Source organism: Oncorhynchus mykiss, chromosome 1, assembly GCF_013265735.2.
Source record: "Oncorhynchus mykiss isolate Arlee chromosome 1, USDA_OmykA_1.1, whole genome shotgun sequence".
NCBI lineage: Eukaryota > Metazoa > Chordata > Actinopteri > Salmoniformes > Salmonidae > Oncorhynchus > Oncorhynchus mykiss.
In genome coordinates, this window is record NC_048565.1 from 16,943,346 (window position 1) to 16,961,659 (window position 18,314).

Sequence of the window (18,314 nt, forward strand, 5' to 3'; positions counted from 1 at the left end):
TCTACCCCAAAGCCATAATATCCCAGAACTAATCTAATGGCTATCCAGACTATTTGCATTGGCCCCCCCCATACGCTGCTGCTACTCTTTGTTATTATCCATGCATATTCACTTTAATAACTCTACCTACATGTACATATTACCTCAATTACCTCGACTAACCGGTGCCCTCGCACATTGACTCTGTACCGGTACCCCCTGTATACAGCCTCGCTATTGTTATTTTACTGCTGCTCTTTAATTATTTATTACTTTTATTTCTTATTCTTCTTTTTTTTAGGTATTTTTTTTACTACATTGTTGGTTAAGGGCTTGTAAGTAAGCATTTACTATAAGGTCTACACCCGTTTACGGTGCATGTGACAAATAAAATTAGATTTGATTTAGTTACCACAGTCACAAAGACAAAATTGGCTAATAAAATGTATGATTTTTTTTTTTTAAGCTTTTTGGTCTTCATTTAAGGTTTGAGTTAAGCATAAGGTTAGCAGTGTGGTTAAGGTTAGGTTAAAAATCAGATTTGAAGAATTTACATTGTAGAAATAAGTGGGGTTTAGCCATAATTATGACTTTGTGTCTGTGGTAACTAGTGACAACCAGAGTAAAGGGTGCAGAGGGCACAAGAGGATCATGGGAAAAACAGAGTGAACTTCACCCATTCACCCATATGGAGTGATAGGTTCATTCGGGGGGAGATGGGTGAGTGGGGGGTTGTGAGGGTGAGGGGACCTGAGGATGGGTTGATGTGGGGGGTCGTTAAGCTTTAGCATGCACAGTCCTGTTGGGGGGCTGCGGGCTGCTCGGTAAGCTGGGGCCCTTGTTTGGCCCCGGTGATGGCCGGGTCGGCGGCATCCAAGCTCTCAGACATCTTTTCGCAGATGATGTCCACCAACCGCTCGAACGTCTGCTTCACATTGATGTTGTCCTTGGCACTCGCCTCAAAGAACTCGAACCCTGGAACATGGTGTCAGAATTTGGATCATAATGTGGTGGAGGTAGTTTGTCAAGCTAGCCTCATGTTTTATGTAATCTTGCCCATTGGCTTCTAAAGCTAATGTCTGGGATTAAGCTAAACAAGATAACTTTGTATTGCCATTGTGTCATCCCTGTATGACATTTGGTGTCAGATGTGAGATCTGTGTTCAACAAACAGTTAGGCACAATTATAATTGTTTGTTTGCTTATGCCGCTGCTCCGGCATGCACTCTGGATAAAAGCAACTTCTACTAAGCGATTGCAACCAAATTATACATGTTATTGTTTAGCTGACAACTCAGACGATATAATCAAATCATCAGATAAGTAGCAGCATTAACATCACCAGTATCATTGAATGTACCTCATGTAATATCCATACATAGCTAATGTAGTTGTGGTGAGACCTGTGAGTTGGTGTTGTGTGATGTAAACTCACCCAAGTGTTCAGAGAGCTGCCTACCCCGGTCTGCTGCCACCACCCTCTCGTCCTCCATGTCACACTTGTTTCCCACCAGCAGGACCTGCGCGTTGTCCCAAGAGTAAGTCTTGATCTGGGTTGACCTGTGGCAGCCATACAATTTTTTTTTTATTTTTTTTTTATTTACATTTAAATTTTATTTAACCAGGAAGGGCTCATTGAGATTTAAAATCTATTTTTCAAGAGCGTCCTGGCAAAGATAGGCAGCACCAAGTAATTACAAAAATTACAGACAGACAACATGAAAAACTACAAGTAATCTTGTAAAAACCATAGAATTCACAAGAGAATAACAAAATCAAAAACAGCAAATTAAAAACATAGACGGGTCAGGGAATCAGCCTCAAAATCCTTCATCAGTGATTTAAAAATACCAATCAGGACAAGTTCTTCCAGTTTAAAAGTATTTTGTATGGCGTTCCAAGACGATAGCGCAGAGTACATAAAAGCCCTTTTACCAAATTCAGTTTGGACATTTGGAACAGTTAGCAGGATAAAGTCCAGCGAACAAAGAGAGTACCCACCACATTTCTGAACAATAAAAATGCCCAAATAAAAAGGTAGTAAACCCAAAATGGCTTGTAAATAAAAGTATACCAGTGCCTGAGCCTACAAGTGACTAGAGAAGGCCAGCCAACCCTGGTATACAAAGTGCAGTGGTGCGTAAGGGTTTTGCAGTTTAAAATAAATCTCAAAGTGCCATGTAAAGGGTGTCAATGTCATGTATTGTCATATTATGTCTTGTTCCTGTTCTTTCTCTTCACTCCGTCTCCCTCTGCTGGTCGTATTAGGTTACCTTCTCTCCCTCTCCTTCCCCCAGCTGCTCCTCATCTTCTCTAACTACCTCGTTCACCCTTTTCCCACCTGTTCCCTTTTTTCCCTCTGATTAGGTCTCTATTTCTCTCTCTGTTCCTGCTTCTGTCTTTGTCAGATTCTCGTTTGAGTTTCTCATGCCAGAACCAAACTATCGTCTTGTTTGCTTCAACCTTGTCCTGTCCTGTCGGAATCTGCCTGTTCATCTGAGGCTACGTGTGATCAGGTACCTCTGTCCTCTACAACCCAGCTATTCTCCTCTGCTGCTAGAAGGGGGACTCTAACCCAGCTATTCTCCTCTGCTGCTAGAAGGGGAACTCGTCTGTGATATTCAGAAGGACTTTATGTTTCATTTGTCGCCCTCTCTGCGGGTTGTTTATTTTGCCATTGTAGTGGATTTGAAGAGGATCTATGTCTTACCTGTGTTTTGACATTAAAGGACTCTGTTTTTGTTAAACCGCTTTTGGGTCCTCACTCACGTGCATAACAGTCAATTGATCTTAAACACTGAGCGGAAGCATTCATAAAATATCCCCATAGTGTAGTAAAGGCATACATGTAGCTGATACTAGCCTCCTTCTGGCTTCAAAAGAAAAACAGGCCTTATTCCTAAAATAAAATCCCAATTTCAGCTTACATTTTTTTTTGTAAGTTGTTGAATATGCAATTTAAAAGAGAGGTCGTCATCAATTAAAATTCCAAGATATTTATATGAGGTTACAACCTCAATCTCCCTGCCCTGACAGGTAGTAATAGGTGAAAGGTTCAGAGGTCTATTTCTTGCTTTTGAAAACACCATTAGTTTTGTCAGTATTGAGGATAAGCTTCAATTGACACAAGGTATGTTGAACAGTATAAAAAGCAGTTTGCAAGTTCTGGAAAGCTTTTGTAAGAGATGAGGCACAACAGTATCATCAGCATAAAAATGAAGTTGCGCATTTTGGACATTTGTCTAAATCATTTATATAAATAGTGAATAAGAGGACCAAGTACAGAGCCTTGGGGCACATCATTCAAGACAGACAATTTAACAGACATAAGCCCATCAAATTGAGTGCACTCTTGTTCTATCAGACAGATAGTTAGCAAACCATGCAACTGCATGCTCTGAAAGACCTCCACTCGACAATCTCTGCCTTAGTATAGCATGATCAACTGTATCAAAAGCCTTAGAGAGATCCATAAAAAGTGAGACACAGTGCTGTTTGTCAAGGGCTTCAGTGATATCATTTAAAACCTTCATGGCTGCTGTAATTGTGCTATGCTTCTTCCTGAAGCCCGATTGGTACATTGATAAAATAGAGTTAGTAAATAAAAACTATTTTAGCTGTTCACTCACAAGGGTTTCAAGTATTTTCACCAGGAGTGACAGCTTTGAGATGGGCCTATAATTATTTAAAAGAGTTGGATCTCCCCCTTTTAAAAGTGGTTGGACAAATGCTGATTTCCAGAGTTTCAGAATCTCATTTAATTCCAGGGTTGGATTGAACAGATATGTAAGTGGTTCAGCTATGAAATCAGCTGCCAGATTTAAAAAGCAAGGATCCAAAAGATCAAGACCTGCAGGTTTTCTCTGATCTAAGGATTTCAGGGCTTTATGCACCACCTGCACTGAGAATGGCAAAAAGCTAAAGGTTTGACCAGCTCTCACTGGTTCATCCACACAAGGTTGTATAGAGACCGAGGACACTGAATCAAACAGCCTACCAGATGATGCAAAGTGCTCATTGAAACAATTCAGCATTTCAGTTGTCATGTACAGCAACAGAGTCCTTCAAAACACATGACGGTAATTCATTAACATTACTGTTACCAGACAGACTTAATAGCCTTCCAAACTTTCTAGGGTCATTCAGGTTATCAGTGGTAACAGACAAAGTATTCAGACTTGGCCTTCCTGAGAAGAAAATAACACTTGTTTCGTAACTGCCTAAAAATAAGCCAATCAGCATCAGAACATAATTTCCTGGCTTTAGCCCAGGCTAGATTACGGTCGTGAAAAATACAAGACAGCTCAGAAAACCATGGATTATCCACCCTTTAACCCTGAACCTGCAGAATGGGGCATGTTTGTTTACTATTTGGGAAAAACCATAATGAAAGAATTTCCAGGCAGTTTCCACATCAGGGATAAGTTCAATCTTGCTCCAGTCAAAATAAAACAAATCATGAAAGAAAGCCTGCTCATTAAAACACTTCAAATTTCTCTTACGAATAAAACGTGGGTTTGTCTTAGGAACCTTAGTATTTCTAACAGCAACAACAGCACAATGGTCACTTAAATCATTACAAAAAACACCAACCACAGAATATTTATGTGGAACATGTCAATATCAAATCAATCAGGGTAGATTTATCTGGGTATTTAATATTTGGGCGAGTGGGTTAATCAACTGGGTAAGATTCATAGAATTACAAAACATTTTTAAATCATCAGACACCAGCTTTAACCAACACCAGTGGAGATCACCAATCAAGATCATTTCACTGTAAAGAAGTTTATGGTTAAAAAATGGTTCACTATAAGAAAAGATAACACACACACACACAGTGGTTATGAGCAGGGGCGTGAGGGTCAAAGAGACCCGATGAAGACCTCAGGGTCTCAACATTGTTTTTAATAAACTACTATTAAGAGCATAGATCCAGTATGCAGTCTTTTGTTTTCAGCAACCACACAGAAACAGAGATATGGTCCACTGTAGAGCCATAGATACAGTGCCTTGCGAAAGTATTCGGCCCCCTTGAACTTTGCGACCTTTTGCCACATTTCAGGCTTCAAACATAAAGATATAAAATGATTTTTTTGTGAAGAATCAACAACAAGTGGGACACAATCATGAAGTGGAACGACATTTATTGGATATTTCAAACTTTTTTAACAAATCAAAAACTGAAAAATTGGGCGTGCAAAATTATTCAGCCTCTTTACTTTCAGTGCAGCAAACTCTCTCCAGAAGTTCAGTGAGGATCTCTGAATGATCCAATGTTGACCTAAATGACTAATGATGATAAATACAATCCACCTGTGTGTAATCAAGTCTCCGTATAAATACACCTGCACTGTGATAGTCTCAGAGGTCCGTCAAAAGCGCAGAGAGCATCATGAAGAACAAGGAACACACCAGGCAGGTCCGAGATACTGTTGTGAAGAAGTTTAAAGCCGGATTTGTATACAAAAAGATTTCCCAAGCTTTAAACATCCCAAGGAGCACTGTGCAAGCGATAACATTGAAATGGAAGGAGTATCAGACCACTGCAAATCTACCAAGACCTGGCCGTCCCTCTAAACTTTCAGCTCATACAAGGAGAAGACTGATCAGAGATGCAGCCAAGAGGCCTGTGATCACTCTGGATGAACTGTAGAAATCTACAGCTGAGGTGGGAGACTCTGTCCATAGGACAACAATCAGTCATATATTGCACAAATCTGGCCTTTATGGAAGAGTGGCAAGAAGAAAGCCATTTCTTAAAGATATCCATAAAAAGTGTTATTTAAAGTTTGCCACAAGCCACCTGGGAGACACACCAAACATGTGGAAGAAGGTGCTCTGGTCAGATGAAACCAAAATTGAACTTTTTGGCAACAATGCAAAACGTTATGTTTGGCGTAAAAGCAACACAGCTCATCACCCTGAACACACCATCCCCACTGTCAAACATGGTGGTGGCAGCATCATGGTTTGGGCCTGTTTTTCTTCAGCAGGGACAGGGAAGATGGTTAAAATTGATGGGAAGATGGATGGAGCCAAATACAGGACCATTCTGGAAGAAAACCTGATGGAGTCTGCAAAAGACCTGAGACTGGGACGGAGATTTGTCTTCCAACAAGACAATGATCCAAAACATAAAACAAAATCTACAATGGAATGGTTCAAAAATAAACATATCCAGGTGTTAGAATGGCCAAGTCAAAGTCCAGACCTGAATCCAATCGAGAATCTGTGGAAAGAACTGAAAACTGCTGTTCACAAATGCTCTCCATCCAACCTCACTGAGCTCGAGCTGTTTTGCAAGGAGGAATGGGAAAAAAAATGTCAGTCTCTCGATGTGCAAAACTGATAGAGACATACCCCAAGCGACTTACAGCTGTAATCGCAGCAAAAGGTGGCGCTACAAAGTATTAACTTAAGGGGGCTGAATAATTTTGCTCGCCCAATTTCAGTTTTTGATTTGTTAAAAAAAGTTTGAAATATCCAATAAATGTCGTTCCACTTCATGATTGTGTCCCACTTGTTGTTGATTCTTCACAAAAAAAATACAGTTTTATATCTTTATGTTTGAAGCCTGAAATGTGGCAAAAGGTCGCAAAGTTCAAGGGGGCCGAATACTTTCGCAAGGCACTGTAACTTGGGTGACATTTTCACTGCACTGATTCACCTTTCAAGGGTTATCCAAAATGAGTTTGGAATACTGCAGCTTGCATTATTGGGTTATTGTGAGTAATAGTGTTTTTGCATAGGATTGGGGATAGTGATTAGGAGTAGAAAATGCCGCTTGGTATCAACAGGGTCCCTGTTACAATCATGAATCTTAAACAAACTAGAAATATCTATGTGGCTCAAGTTCACTTGTTTTTATTTAGAAAAGGTCAACAAATTGTTATCACTCTGTTGTTCTTTCTGAAGGAAAGGTTGACAAACCAATTGAATCTCCTAGAGTCAGGCCTGTACTGTATCAAGGAATACTGATCTATTTTTGTCCACCACTGTTGTAGCCTACTATTAATTTGCCATATGGTCACATGACCACATTCCGGCGCAATCACTTACCAGTCCTGCACAGCGTTAAAGGACTCCTCATTGGTGATGTCATACATGAGGATGAAGCCCATGGCTCCGCGGTAGTAAGCGGTGGTGATAGTCCTGTACCTCTCCTGCCCTGCCGTATCCTAGAAACATGACACGCGCACGCACACACACACACACACACACACGTTGCATTACAATGAACACCACAGTTAAATTGACATGCACACCAATCATCTTGCACACCGATAACGACAGAACATTAAAACCCTCCAGTGATATCAAACAGTCTAGCGGAAGACTACTTTTGCTGCCAATTGATGATGATTGCACATCAGTAGCTTTTAGAGACCCTTTCGCATTTCCGCTGTGACTTGCCAAATATCTATTCCCCTCCTTGGTTGGCATGTCAGAAGGGGCAGATTGAGTTACGACCTAAGCTCTAATGAATGCTCATGGAATGAATTAGGCCTCCCTGATACCCAATACTACACCTCTCTGAGCTGTGGCGCAACATCAGCCTCTATCCCCATTACAGATGACAAAACTCGGCTGGTTAGGCTGTATGTTAGGTTTAGGCTGCACGTTATCTGTTAAAAAAAGTCACATTTCTGCTTTGTTTATTTCTAGCGTGCATAATGAATCGGAATGCACATGTAAATATGTAAATTGGGTTAAATATGCACAGTATATTGTGTGAAACGAATGCTTTTATGTTTTAGGTCAGCCGTACTCTATAGGCGAATCGCGGTCTGGATCCGGACCCAGAATGGGGTCAATATGGACCACTGGTCCCAGCAACGTCAGCATAGCCAGCTTTTTCAATTTTACTACACTTGTGTGTGTGCTGAGCTGAATGTATGCTGTTCTGTGAAGAAGGGGATGGGGAGCAGTGAGTATGTATATGTAGGAGGTGAGGGTTATGCACTCAAGGGGAATGTGTAGTAATGGGGAAGGGTGCCCAATCAGTCATCACCCTCTGTGTTTTGATTGGCCAGCAGCCTTTCTCACTGAAGGCCTGGGAAAGGCTGACAACAGAACAAGCCTTCCCTCGTCACAGACACACACACCAACCCACTATAGCACTGTCTGATGTACAGTAGAGACTGTTCATGTTGACGTAAATGCAAACTCTACTGTACATGCCCACAATGATGTACTCCAACACATACACTGAATGCACACAACATTAGGAACATTTTCCCAATATTGAGTAGGCCAGCATTCCACAGGGATGCTGGCCCATGTTGGAATGCTGGCCTGTTGACTCCAATGATTCCCACATTTGTGTTAAGTTGGCTGGATGTTCTTTGGGTGGCGGACCATTCTTAATACACATGGGAAACTGTTGAGCGTGAAAAACCCAGCAGCATTGCAGTTCTTGACACACTGATTGGATTTAACACATGACATCAATAAGGGATCATAGCTTTCACCTGGATTCACCTGGTCAGTCTGTGTCATGGAAAGAGCAGGTGTTCCTAATATGTTGTCCACTCAAGGTAGAGTAAGAGATCTAAGCAATGATGTATTTCATCCTCATGCCTCTCAGAATGTACTATATTCAAGCTCTGTGGAACTGGAACTATGCCTTTTATTACACCTAGAGCAGTGATGGGCAACTCTAGTCCTCGGTAGCCGGAGTGGTGGCACACTTTTTCCCTATCCTAGAGATACACAGCTGATTAAACTAATTGCATTTTTAACTGAAGATCATGATTAGTTGATTATTGGAGTCAGGTGTGTTAGCTGGGGCTGGGGCAAAAGTGTTACACTAAACAGGCCCTCAAGGAATGGAGTTGCCCATCCCTGACCTAGGGGTATAATTACCAGGTGAGCCTTACCATGGTTTTGGTAATGGTTACCAAAAGTGTCATTTTTGGCAGGGGTCTTGTTACACGGACATATCAACCATATGAAAGGAGCCATCTCCAAATCTCACCCAGATCTGTAGCTTGATCCTCTTGTCATTCCTGTAGATGGTCTTCACCTTGAAGTCGATACCCACCGTGCTGACGAAGGCCGGCGTGAAGGAGTCGTCAGCGTAGCGGAACAGAAAGCTGGTCTTGCCCACGCTGCTGTTTCCAATGATGAGGATCTTGAACATGTAGTCAAAGTTCTGGTCTGAGGACTCCTTCTGTCCATAGGTAGCTGTAGCTGAAGCCATCTGAAAGAGTAGAGAGAGTTTGTCAAACAACTGAAATTATCCCTTGTAATTGGAAATATCATGGAAACAGTGCCGATACTGATTCTTGGGTGATCACAGAGCAGTACTATTATTACATTGTGTTTCTATCAGTGGAGGCTGCTGAGGGGAAAACGGCTCATAAAAATGGCCAGAACAAAGCAAATGGAATGGCATCATACACTTGGAAACCATGTGTTTGTATTTGATACCATTCCACTGATTCCGTTCCAGTCATCACCATGAGCCTGTTCTCCACAATTAAGGTGCCACCATTCTTTGGTTTCTATAAATGGCCTCTGGCACATCAAAAAGGCATACTTCAAAAGTTCTAACCTAGGATAAGCAGTGAAGGCCATGTTAGAAGTACAGATGAAATGATACAGAATGCCAAATATCCACCCAATTGATTTAGCACCATCAAGGCCTGCTTAAGCCCTTGCCAAACACAACTAGCATTAGTGGGAGAAGTACCTAATCATCGTACTTCAGTAAAAGTAAAGTTATATTAATAGAAAAAGACTGTGTGAGTTTAACAATTTTCCTGTCCTGCTAAGCATTCAAAATGCCCAAAACTTTTGGGTGTCAGAGAATACGTATGGAGTAAAAAAATACATAATTTTCTTTAGGAATGTAGTGAAGTAAAAGTTGTCAAAAATATAAATAGTAAATTACAGATACCAGATACCCCAAAAAACTACTTATGTTGTACTTTAAAGTATTTTTACACCACTAACAACTAGTACAAAAAAGGGAGCAACCTCATCCATCACCAAGTGCAATTCATCAGTGTTCACCAAGGAGGAGTGGAATTAATTGATCAGAAACTAAACTCTGGAACATCGATAAACCAGAGGCACAAGACTGCATTGCATCAAGAACCATTTCATCAGTTCCCATCAAATCAAATGTTATTTGTCACATGCTTCGTAAACAACAGGTTTAGACTAACTAACTTACTTACGGTGCCTTCCCAACAATGCAGTGAGAAAAAATAAATAGTCTAATAATAACACAAGGAATAAATACACAATGAGTAACGATAACTTGGCTATATACACAGCATACCAGTACCGAGCCGATGTGCAGGGGTACGAGGTAATTGAGGTATATATGTACATATAGGTAGGGATAAAGGGACTAAGCAAAAGGGAGAGATAATAAACAGTAACAGCAGCAAATGTGATTAGTCAAAAGACTGCAAAAAGGCTCAATGCAGCAATTCTGGGTAGCTATCAGTTAACTATTTAACAAACAATTTAGCAGTGCTGTAGTTTGGGGGTAGAAGCTGTTCAGGGTCTTGTTTGTTCTAGACTTGGTGCATCAGTACCGCTTGCTGTGCGGTAGCAGAGAGAATAGTCTATGACGGGTGGCTGGAGTCTTTGACAATTTTTTGAACTTTCCTCTGACACTGCCTGGTATAGAGGTCCAGGATGGCAGGGAGCTAGGCCCCAGTGATGTACTGGCCAGTACGCAAAACCCTCTGTAGCGCCTTGAGGTCGGACACCATGCAATTGCCATACCAAGCGATGATGCAGCCAGTCAAGATGGTCTCAATAGTGCAGCTGTATAACTTTTTGAGGTTCTGAGGGCTCATGTCGAATCTTTTCATCCAACTGAGGGGAAAAAGGTGTTGTTGTGCCCTCTTCACGATTGTGTTGATGTGTGTGGACCATGATAGTTCCTTAGTGATGTGGACACAGAGGAACTTGAACCTCTCGACCTGCTCCACAACAGCCCCGTTGATATGGATGCTGGCGTGCTCAGCCCTCCTTTTTCTGTAGTCCACGATCAGCTCCTTTGTCTTGCTGAAGTTGAGCGAGAGGTTGTTGTCCTGGCACCACACTGCCAAGTCTCTGACCACCTCCCCATAGGCTGTCTCATCATCGTCGGTGGTCAGGCCTACCACCGTCATGTCGTCTACAAACTTAATGATGGTGTTGGAGTTGTGCACTGCCACGCAGTTGTGGGTGAACAGGGAGTACAGGAGGGGACTAAACACACACCCCTGAGGGGCCCACATGTTGAGAGTCATTGTGGCGGATGTGTTGTTGCCTACCCTTTCCACCTGGGTGCGGAGCGTCAGGAAGTCCAGGATCCAGTTGCAGAGGGAAGTGTTTAATTCCAGGATTCTTAGCTTAGTGATGAGTTTGGAGGGCACAATGGTGTTGAACGCTGAGCTGTAGTCAATGAACAGCATTCTAACGTAGGTGTTCCTTTTGTCCAGGTGGGAAAGGGAAGTGTGGTGTGGAATAGAGATTGCATCATCTGTGGATCTGTTGGGGTGGTATGCAAATTGGAGTGGATCCAGGGTGTCTGGGATGATGGTGTTGATGTGAGCCATGAACAGCCTTTCAAAGCATTTCATTGCTACAGATGTGAGTGTTGTGGGGCGATATTAATTTAGACAGGTTACCTTGGTGTTCTTGGGCACAGAGACTATGGTCATCTGCTTGAAACATATAGGTATTACAGACTGGGTCAGGGAGACGTTGAAAATGTCAGTGAAGACACTTGCCGGATGGTCAGCATCGGTTCAATGTGACAACAAGATATTCCTTGGCGAGGAAATAGTCCACTGACGATTCTCTGGCACCTGACAGGTATCAAAGCTTTTTACACAAAGTGGAACATTCGGAACTCCCTTATACTTACAACACCTATTTAATGATGGGTTGCTGGTTTTACATACCAATCATTCTGTCTCTCAAAAGATGTGAGCCATTGTCTATAATTTATTCAGCTCTCAACAGTGCATTCTAGAAAGATAGAGAAGTCTGTGCCACATGCAACAAAAATTACTTCAAATGAATGTGACTGGGGCAGACGGATTGACTGACAGGTCACTCGTCCTCTCAGGACATCTTCCCCTGTGGTAGAACAGTAGTGGGACTGTGATTGGTCATATCTGAGCAGAAGGTTACTCTGTAAGAACTTTTGGCGGGGTCACTTCTAATCTTTAGGGCAGCCCATCAGGAGTCGAGGTCCCTAAGGCTCTGTCTATATTTGGACTGCTATCTCTACTTGGCTGCTGCATTGGAACACTAAAACTCCCTGAGATAACGTGTAAACAAGACATGCCCCGTATAATAGGTGCTCCGACAGATCGGTTTACAGAAAACACATGGATGCTCTCTTTAATAATGGAACATGTTATTTTTCATGAGTCATGATTCTATTTTTTACACAAGAACCCTGAGCTGCTGGTAATAGTACTTGATTTGGATCTAAGTACCTAATAAGGACTTGGCATTCATCATACTTGCCATGTGTTAAATTTGATACAAGTTACAGGGAAACAGGCAAAGGACAAGAAGAATGTCCTGCACATTCTTCTTCCCTGTTTCACTGTATCAGGGCGAGCACACTGCACATTTTTAACCTTAGTGCACCTGTCCCCATAATGTCATTAAAACAAAAAGGCAATAATACTCTTGTTTTGAAGATCTACTGAGGCACTGTTCATATTCAACAAGGGTCTCATGGAAAACTGATTCAGCTTTTCAACACAGGACTCTTGTAATGAAAAAAGGAAGCGCACATAAGGTCAAGAGCAAAAGCATGCCAGGTATTTATATGCAACCTGATAAATACTGCAAACACAGAATACAATCTAAATAAGTATTGATAAATAAACTGACAAAATGGACTATCCAACCTTCAGTATAATACATCACAAATGGGCGGAACCTGATAGATGCTGGTTTAAGTGTAATCCCTGACAGGTTTTGGTTAAAGTGTAATCCCTGACAGGTTCTGGTTTAAATGTAATCCCTGACAGGTTCTGGTTCAAGTGTAATCCCTGACAGGTTCTGGTTTAAATGTAATCCCTGACAGGTTCTGGTTCAAATATAATCCCTGACAGGTTCTGGTTTAAATGTAATCCCTGACAGGTTCTGGTTTAAATGTAATCCCTGACAGGTTCTGGTTTAAGTGTAATCCCTGACAGGTTCTGGTTTAAATGTAATCCCTGACAGGTTCTGGTTCAAGTGTAATCAAACACGTTTATCTTTGAACACCTTGGTTATGAGTGAAACAAGCTTGCGTTTGGATTTGTAGACTGAACACTAGTGTCCACAACATTCAAGCCATGTGGTTTTTACTTTTATTTCTGAGAAACATGATTTAGATGACAGGATGATAGGCCTAGACCGACCAGTAGGCCATCATTTCTCGATCTTACAAAGGCCTTATTGGAGGTGTGTAAGCCTCCCTTGAAGCCTCCCTTTCAAGAGATTGAGCAATTAGTCTAAATGTAATTAACAAATGCTTTCTAATCAACTATTGACTGAAATATGCTTCTTGCAATGTCATGCCAGGACTTAATGCTCCCTAGACTCCCTATGCCTTTCTAAGGACACAAGTCTAGCTGACCAGGAGAACTAATCACACGACTTGGACACAAAAATATGATATTCATCATGATGAATGTTAGATGAGAGATGCAGATTCAAAATAACTCCAATCAACACCATTAACCATATACTTTTCAACCTCTACCAACTGAGGACAGGAAGAGGAGTAGTTGCCTGACTAAAGACAATCATGTTTGTTCCTACATGGTTTGTTCCCTTGTCTTTGAGAACACAGAGCGACACAGAGCGACCCGTGTCTGACGGGAAGAGGAGTATCTGTGGCATCAACTTGTGTCACTTGTTTTATCAGCCTAAAGAGATTGACAACATAACAACAGGTGTACAACTGGGATGATGCTCTGTGGCTACTCTGTACTGTACTCCACTCAATATTTATTTTTGTTTGAACTACATTGCTTGTAATGACTATACGCTGTCTTCTTATAATATGTACCATATTATATTTTTTCATTTTTGTATATGCGAGTTAAGTTGTTTTTTGTCCTCTAAATTTGGGATTCCATTAAAACACGACAATGAATGTTAATGTTTGTCTCTTCGTATTGGAAAATAATTAACAGATTATAAAAAATAAAAAACAGTTGTGTAATGTCAGCCGGGCCTAGACTGTGTCGGTGCACTATGAGTCAAACACCATTGATTAGTCTTTTGGATAGGTTCCCGGTGGCAGCTCGTTAATCCAGTTTTATTCCAGGATGATCCCAGAAAACCTGAGAGTCAGACCTGGGCATGTATTCATATAGCGTCTCAGAGTATGTGTGCTGATCGATGATCAGGTCCTCCTTGTCCATGTAATCTTATTCATTACTCTTACTCTGAGACTCTTTATGAATACAGGCCCTGATCCAAACACCTTGAGATTAGGCAAGCTAATGAGAAAGGCAGCTGCAGTTTACCTCAGCTTAATCTGGCCCAAATGAAACAACACAAGATTTTAGTGAAAGAAAATTGGGCAGCGCTATACATTACGTGGGCATTATTCCAGGGTAACTATAAGGGAATAACTTCCGTGAGTTAGTCAAGTTAAGTACAGGCTGTTAGCACTTATTTTCTTACATTAAAATAAAGCACCTAGTGTGTAAAAATCATCTATCCTCAGTTGCAACACTCACTACCAAGTTCCAAACTGCCTCTGGAAGCAAAGGAAATGGGTTCCCATGGCTGAACAGCCGCACGCACACAAGCCTAAGATCCCCATGTGCAATGCCAAGCGTCGGCTGGAGTGGTGTAAAACTCGCCACCATTGGACTCTGGATTAGTGGAAACTGGAACAATGGTCGGAGGCTGTTTTTCATGGTTCAAACTAGGCCCCTTAGTTCCAGTGAAGGGAAATCTTAATGCTACAGCATACAATAACATGCTAGACGATTCTGTGCTTCCAACTTTGTGGCAATAGTTTGGCGAAGGTCCTTTCCTGTTTCAGCATGACAATGCCCCTGTGCACAAAGCGACGTCCATACAGAAATAGTTTGTCGAGATCGTGTGTAAGAACTTGCCTAGCCTGCACAGAGCCCTGACATCAACCCCATCGAACACCTTTGGGATGAATTGGAAAGCCTACTGCAAGCTAAGCTAAGCTAATCGCCCAACATCAGTAACCAACCTCACTAATGCTCTTGTGGCTGAATGGAAGCAAGTGTCCGCAGCAATGTTCCAGCATCTAGTGGAAAGCCGTCCCAGAAGAGTGGAGGCTGTTATAGCAGCATATTAATGCCCATGATTTTGGAATGAGATGTTCGACGAGCAGGTGTACACATACTTTTGGTCATGTAGTGTTTATATTATAAAAAGTGGTTCTGATATGAGGCCTATGTAATGTGAGGCAATATATAATCGACTTAAATGTTAGGACTTTAGAATGTCCACAATATTTTTAGAACCCATCTACTAAAAACAATTAATCTATTGAAGTGAGATACTTTAATTGATTTTCCCAGCTAGGCAGCCTGAAGAAGAAGCCATTGTGCTTAAGTAGCATTAAACATTAATTTTCCAAACCTATATCATACCCCAGGTGAGCTATAAAGAGTTGCTTGGTTGATCTAATTGGTAACTATCCTCCTAATTTGCTAATTATTTTGGTCTGCAAATTATTTTGGATTGAAAATATTTTGATTACATTTATTTTCTTTCAAAATTAATAACATTTGGGAGTATTTAATGGTATTAGAAGCAATTTTATATTACTTTTCATGATACAAATTGTTCATAATTATAAACCTTTAATTTGTTACATTCACTTCAAAAATGTTCTACATTTAATCTCCAAGATAATGCGAATTAATGGTGGTCCTCGGAATGGAAAAGGTTGTGGACCACTGCTCTACAGTCAACATATTGCTCAAACTAAGAAATTATACTCCACAACAGACACACACAGCAGACATTTCCAAGTCAACTCCCTGCATTCTGCTTCAAGGATGAGTTGAATTAATGAAACAAAAAGTGATGCTTCATTACTTGTATTGGAAAACTAAGCATAAGAGCGGGAAAAAAAACTTTAAATTGACAGTGGACTGAATTGGACTGAATCAAATAACATGATAATTCATAGTGAGACACAAACCAGGGTACCAAAACATCCTGATAGAAGATTGTCTAAGATGGCATTTTCCCCCATCCAATCACATTTCCCCTTTTCTAAGAAGAATAGGAGCTAAATATAGCATCTTTTTAGAGCAGAAGATATTATAAACCTGCCAGAATCACAATGTAAGCCTGCAATTAAGAGAGTGGGGCTGGGAGTTGTTTTTCTTTTCATGGGATGGGAGGAAACAAAAATGGATGCAGTGTAATCTAATGGATATTGTAGGACAGGCAATTGCGGCCACTATTAAAACATTGAACATTGAAGATTCCTTAATACTTTTTCTGGGATGCCTTTCCCACAGAGTCCAGCAATAACATTGGAGTATAATCTATTTAAAGTATATACAAGGGAAATGCTCACACCAATTTAGACATGCCTGTATATAATATTGCCATGAGACTCAATAAATCATATTTGCAATAATCAAGCCCTCCTGAAACATTGAATAGGCCAGCCACATCATATCTGTCATACAATCTGTATAGTAGGACTAGTAGCCTAAATGCTCACAGGTTTCTTATCATATAGTGTGGTATATCTACTTTCTGGCATTCAATTTATGATTATTTCAAATGGTCCCAATCTAACATGCAAAATGCTCAAGTAGCCTGTTTTAAATCAGTATTTCTTATTAACTGTCAAATTTAACATAGCCTATGTTGACAATTCATATAAAATGTTGATTTTTTTTTATATTGCATCATCATCGTCCGAAAAATCAACAACGGTGACTTGGGTGAGTGAGCTGTCCTGAGATAACATTCAATAGGTAACTGACAAAGAGGCCCCCACCGCTGCTTGCTGATGTGGTCGCATTCACACACACAGCATTATGATTCTCTCTATAGGTTTTGTGCTGTCAAAGCTGTGGTTATATGAAGACATCAAGGATTTAAATAGCCTACAGAAAGAACATTGTAATGCCATTCAGCCTGAACGATCAAAGACGACCATGTTCTTTCCTGCATGGTTCGTTCCCTTTCTGAGCACAGAGCGACCCGTGTCCTACCTATCTACAGCGCATTGGATTGTCATATGGCATGCTTGATAGCAATTCACGTAAACTATACATTGTTTCCTTGATGTAAGAATTCTCTCGCACTACAAATTAAGGATACAGATACAATATCGAGAAGCAGACATGCTACTGTAACCGCTGGGCTATTTTAGGAATGCGGATGCTTTTATTTTTCTAGGCTTGAAGTGTCATGTATTACGGCATAATTGTAAGCAACCCATATGGAATATTATATTTCTATGCTACTGCAATTACATTTCTCTCTAAAGCAAGCATATTATGTCAAATTAAGGATATTGTTCCTCCTTTATTCTATTTTGTCAGCTATTTCCACATGAAATCCTTAACACGCGTAACTCTACACCAGGTATGACGATATAATGTTAACGGAGAATAGCAGAATTTCCTTACCTTTAAATATTTATTTTAGACTCTTATTACACCAATGCACCACCGCGTCTAGCACCTGCAGAAACACCCACGTTATATGACTGACTGAGGTGGGCCGGACCTCAATTTTGGTGTGGGTTGATTGATATTTCAAGCCACTAATCCTGGACCACGTTCACCGAAACGTCCTAAAATATTCAAGATACGTTAAACCCAGACCTATTTATTATTTATCCTCCTAGCTTGACCTTCTCTATAATTTATTTCAAAATAGTGTCAGGAAATCATCAATCGAATGACTTTACATAGCCATGATCTTCAACAACAGCAGTTGATAATAACGAAAGCTTTTTGTTATCTCTCTTTCAATTTATTTGAATAATGATGTCTCTGGTGTAAATAGCTTTAGGTGTTGGTTGGGTCTTATTATTACTTATTATGTATTTGGATCATGTAGAGTCTACCACAGATTGCAATAATTGATTGTAGCCTTCACTGTTTATTGTGTTGTAATGGCTATGGATTGGATAGGGCTGCAGGTAGCCTAGTGGTTAAGAGCATTGGGACAGTCACTGAAAGGTCGCTGGTTTGAATCCCTGAGCCAACTAAGTGAAAAATCTGTTGATATGCACTTGAACAAGGCACTTACCCCTAATTGCTCCTGTAAATTCCTCTGGATAAGAGTGTCTACTAAAATGTAAAACATTTCTAATTATTCTGAGCGGTGATGATGAGAGA

At 40.8% G+C, this 18,314-nt stretch overlaps 1 protein-coding gene across 1 annotated transcript; it reads right to left on the reverse strand.

Moving 5' to 3' along the window:
- Positions 1 to 233: 233 nt before the first annotated feature.
- On the reverse strand, positions 234 to 17,732 carry rab3ab (RAB3A, member RAS oncogene family, b). The gene is made up of 5 exons (XM_021567287.2): positions 17,598 to 17,732; positions 8,960 to 9,184; positions 7,042 to 7,160; positions 1,415 to 1,539; positions 234 to 954 (listed from the first exon to the last, which is right to left on the reverse strand). Exons 2-5 carry the CDS (start codon positions 9,182 to 9,184, stop codon positions 764 to 766), a joined length of 660 nt encoding a protein of 219 aa, XP_021422962.1. The 5' UTR covers positions 17,598 to 17,732; the 3' UTR covers positions 234 to 763.
- Positions 17,733 to 18,314: the final 582 nt, after the last annotated feature.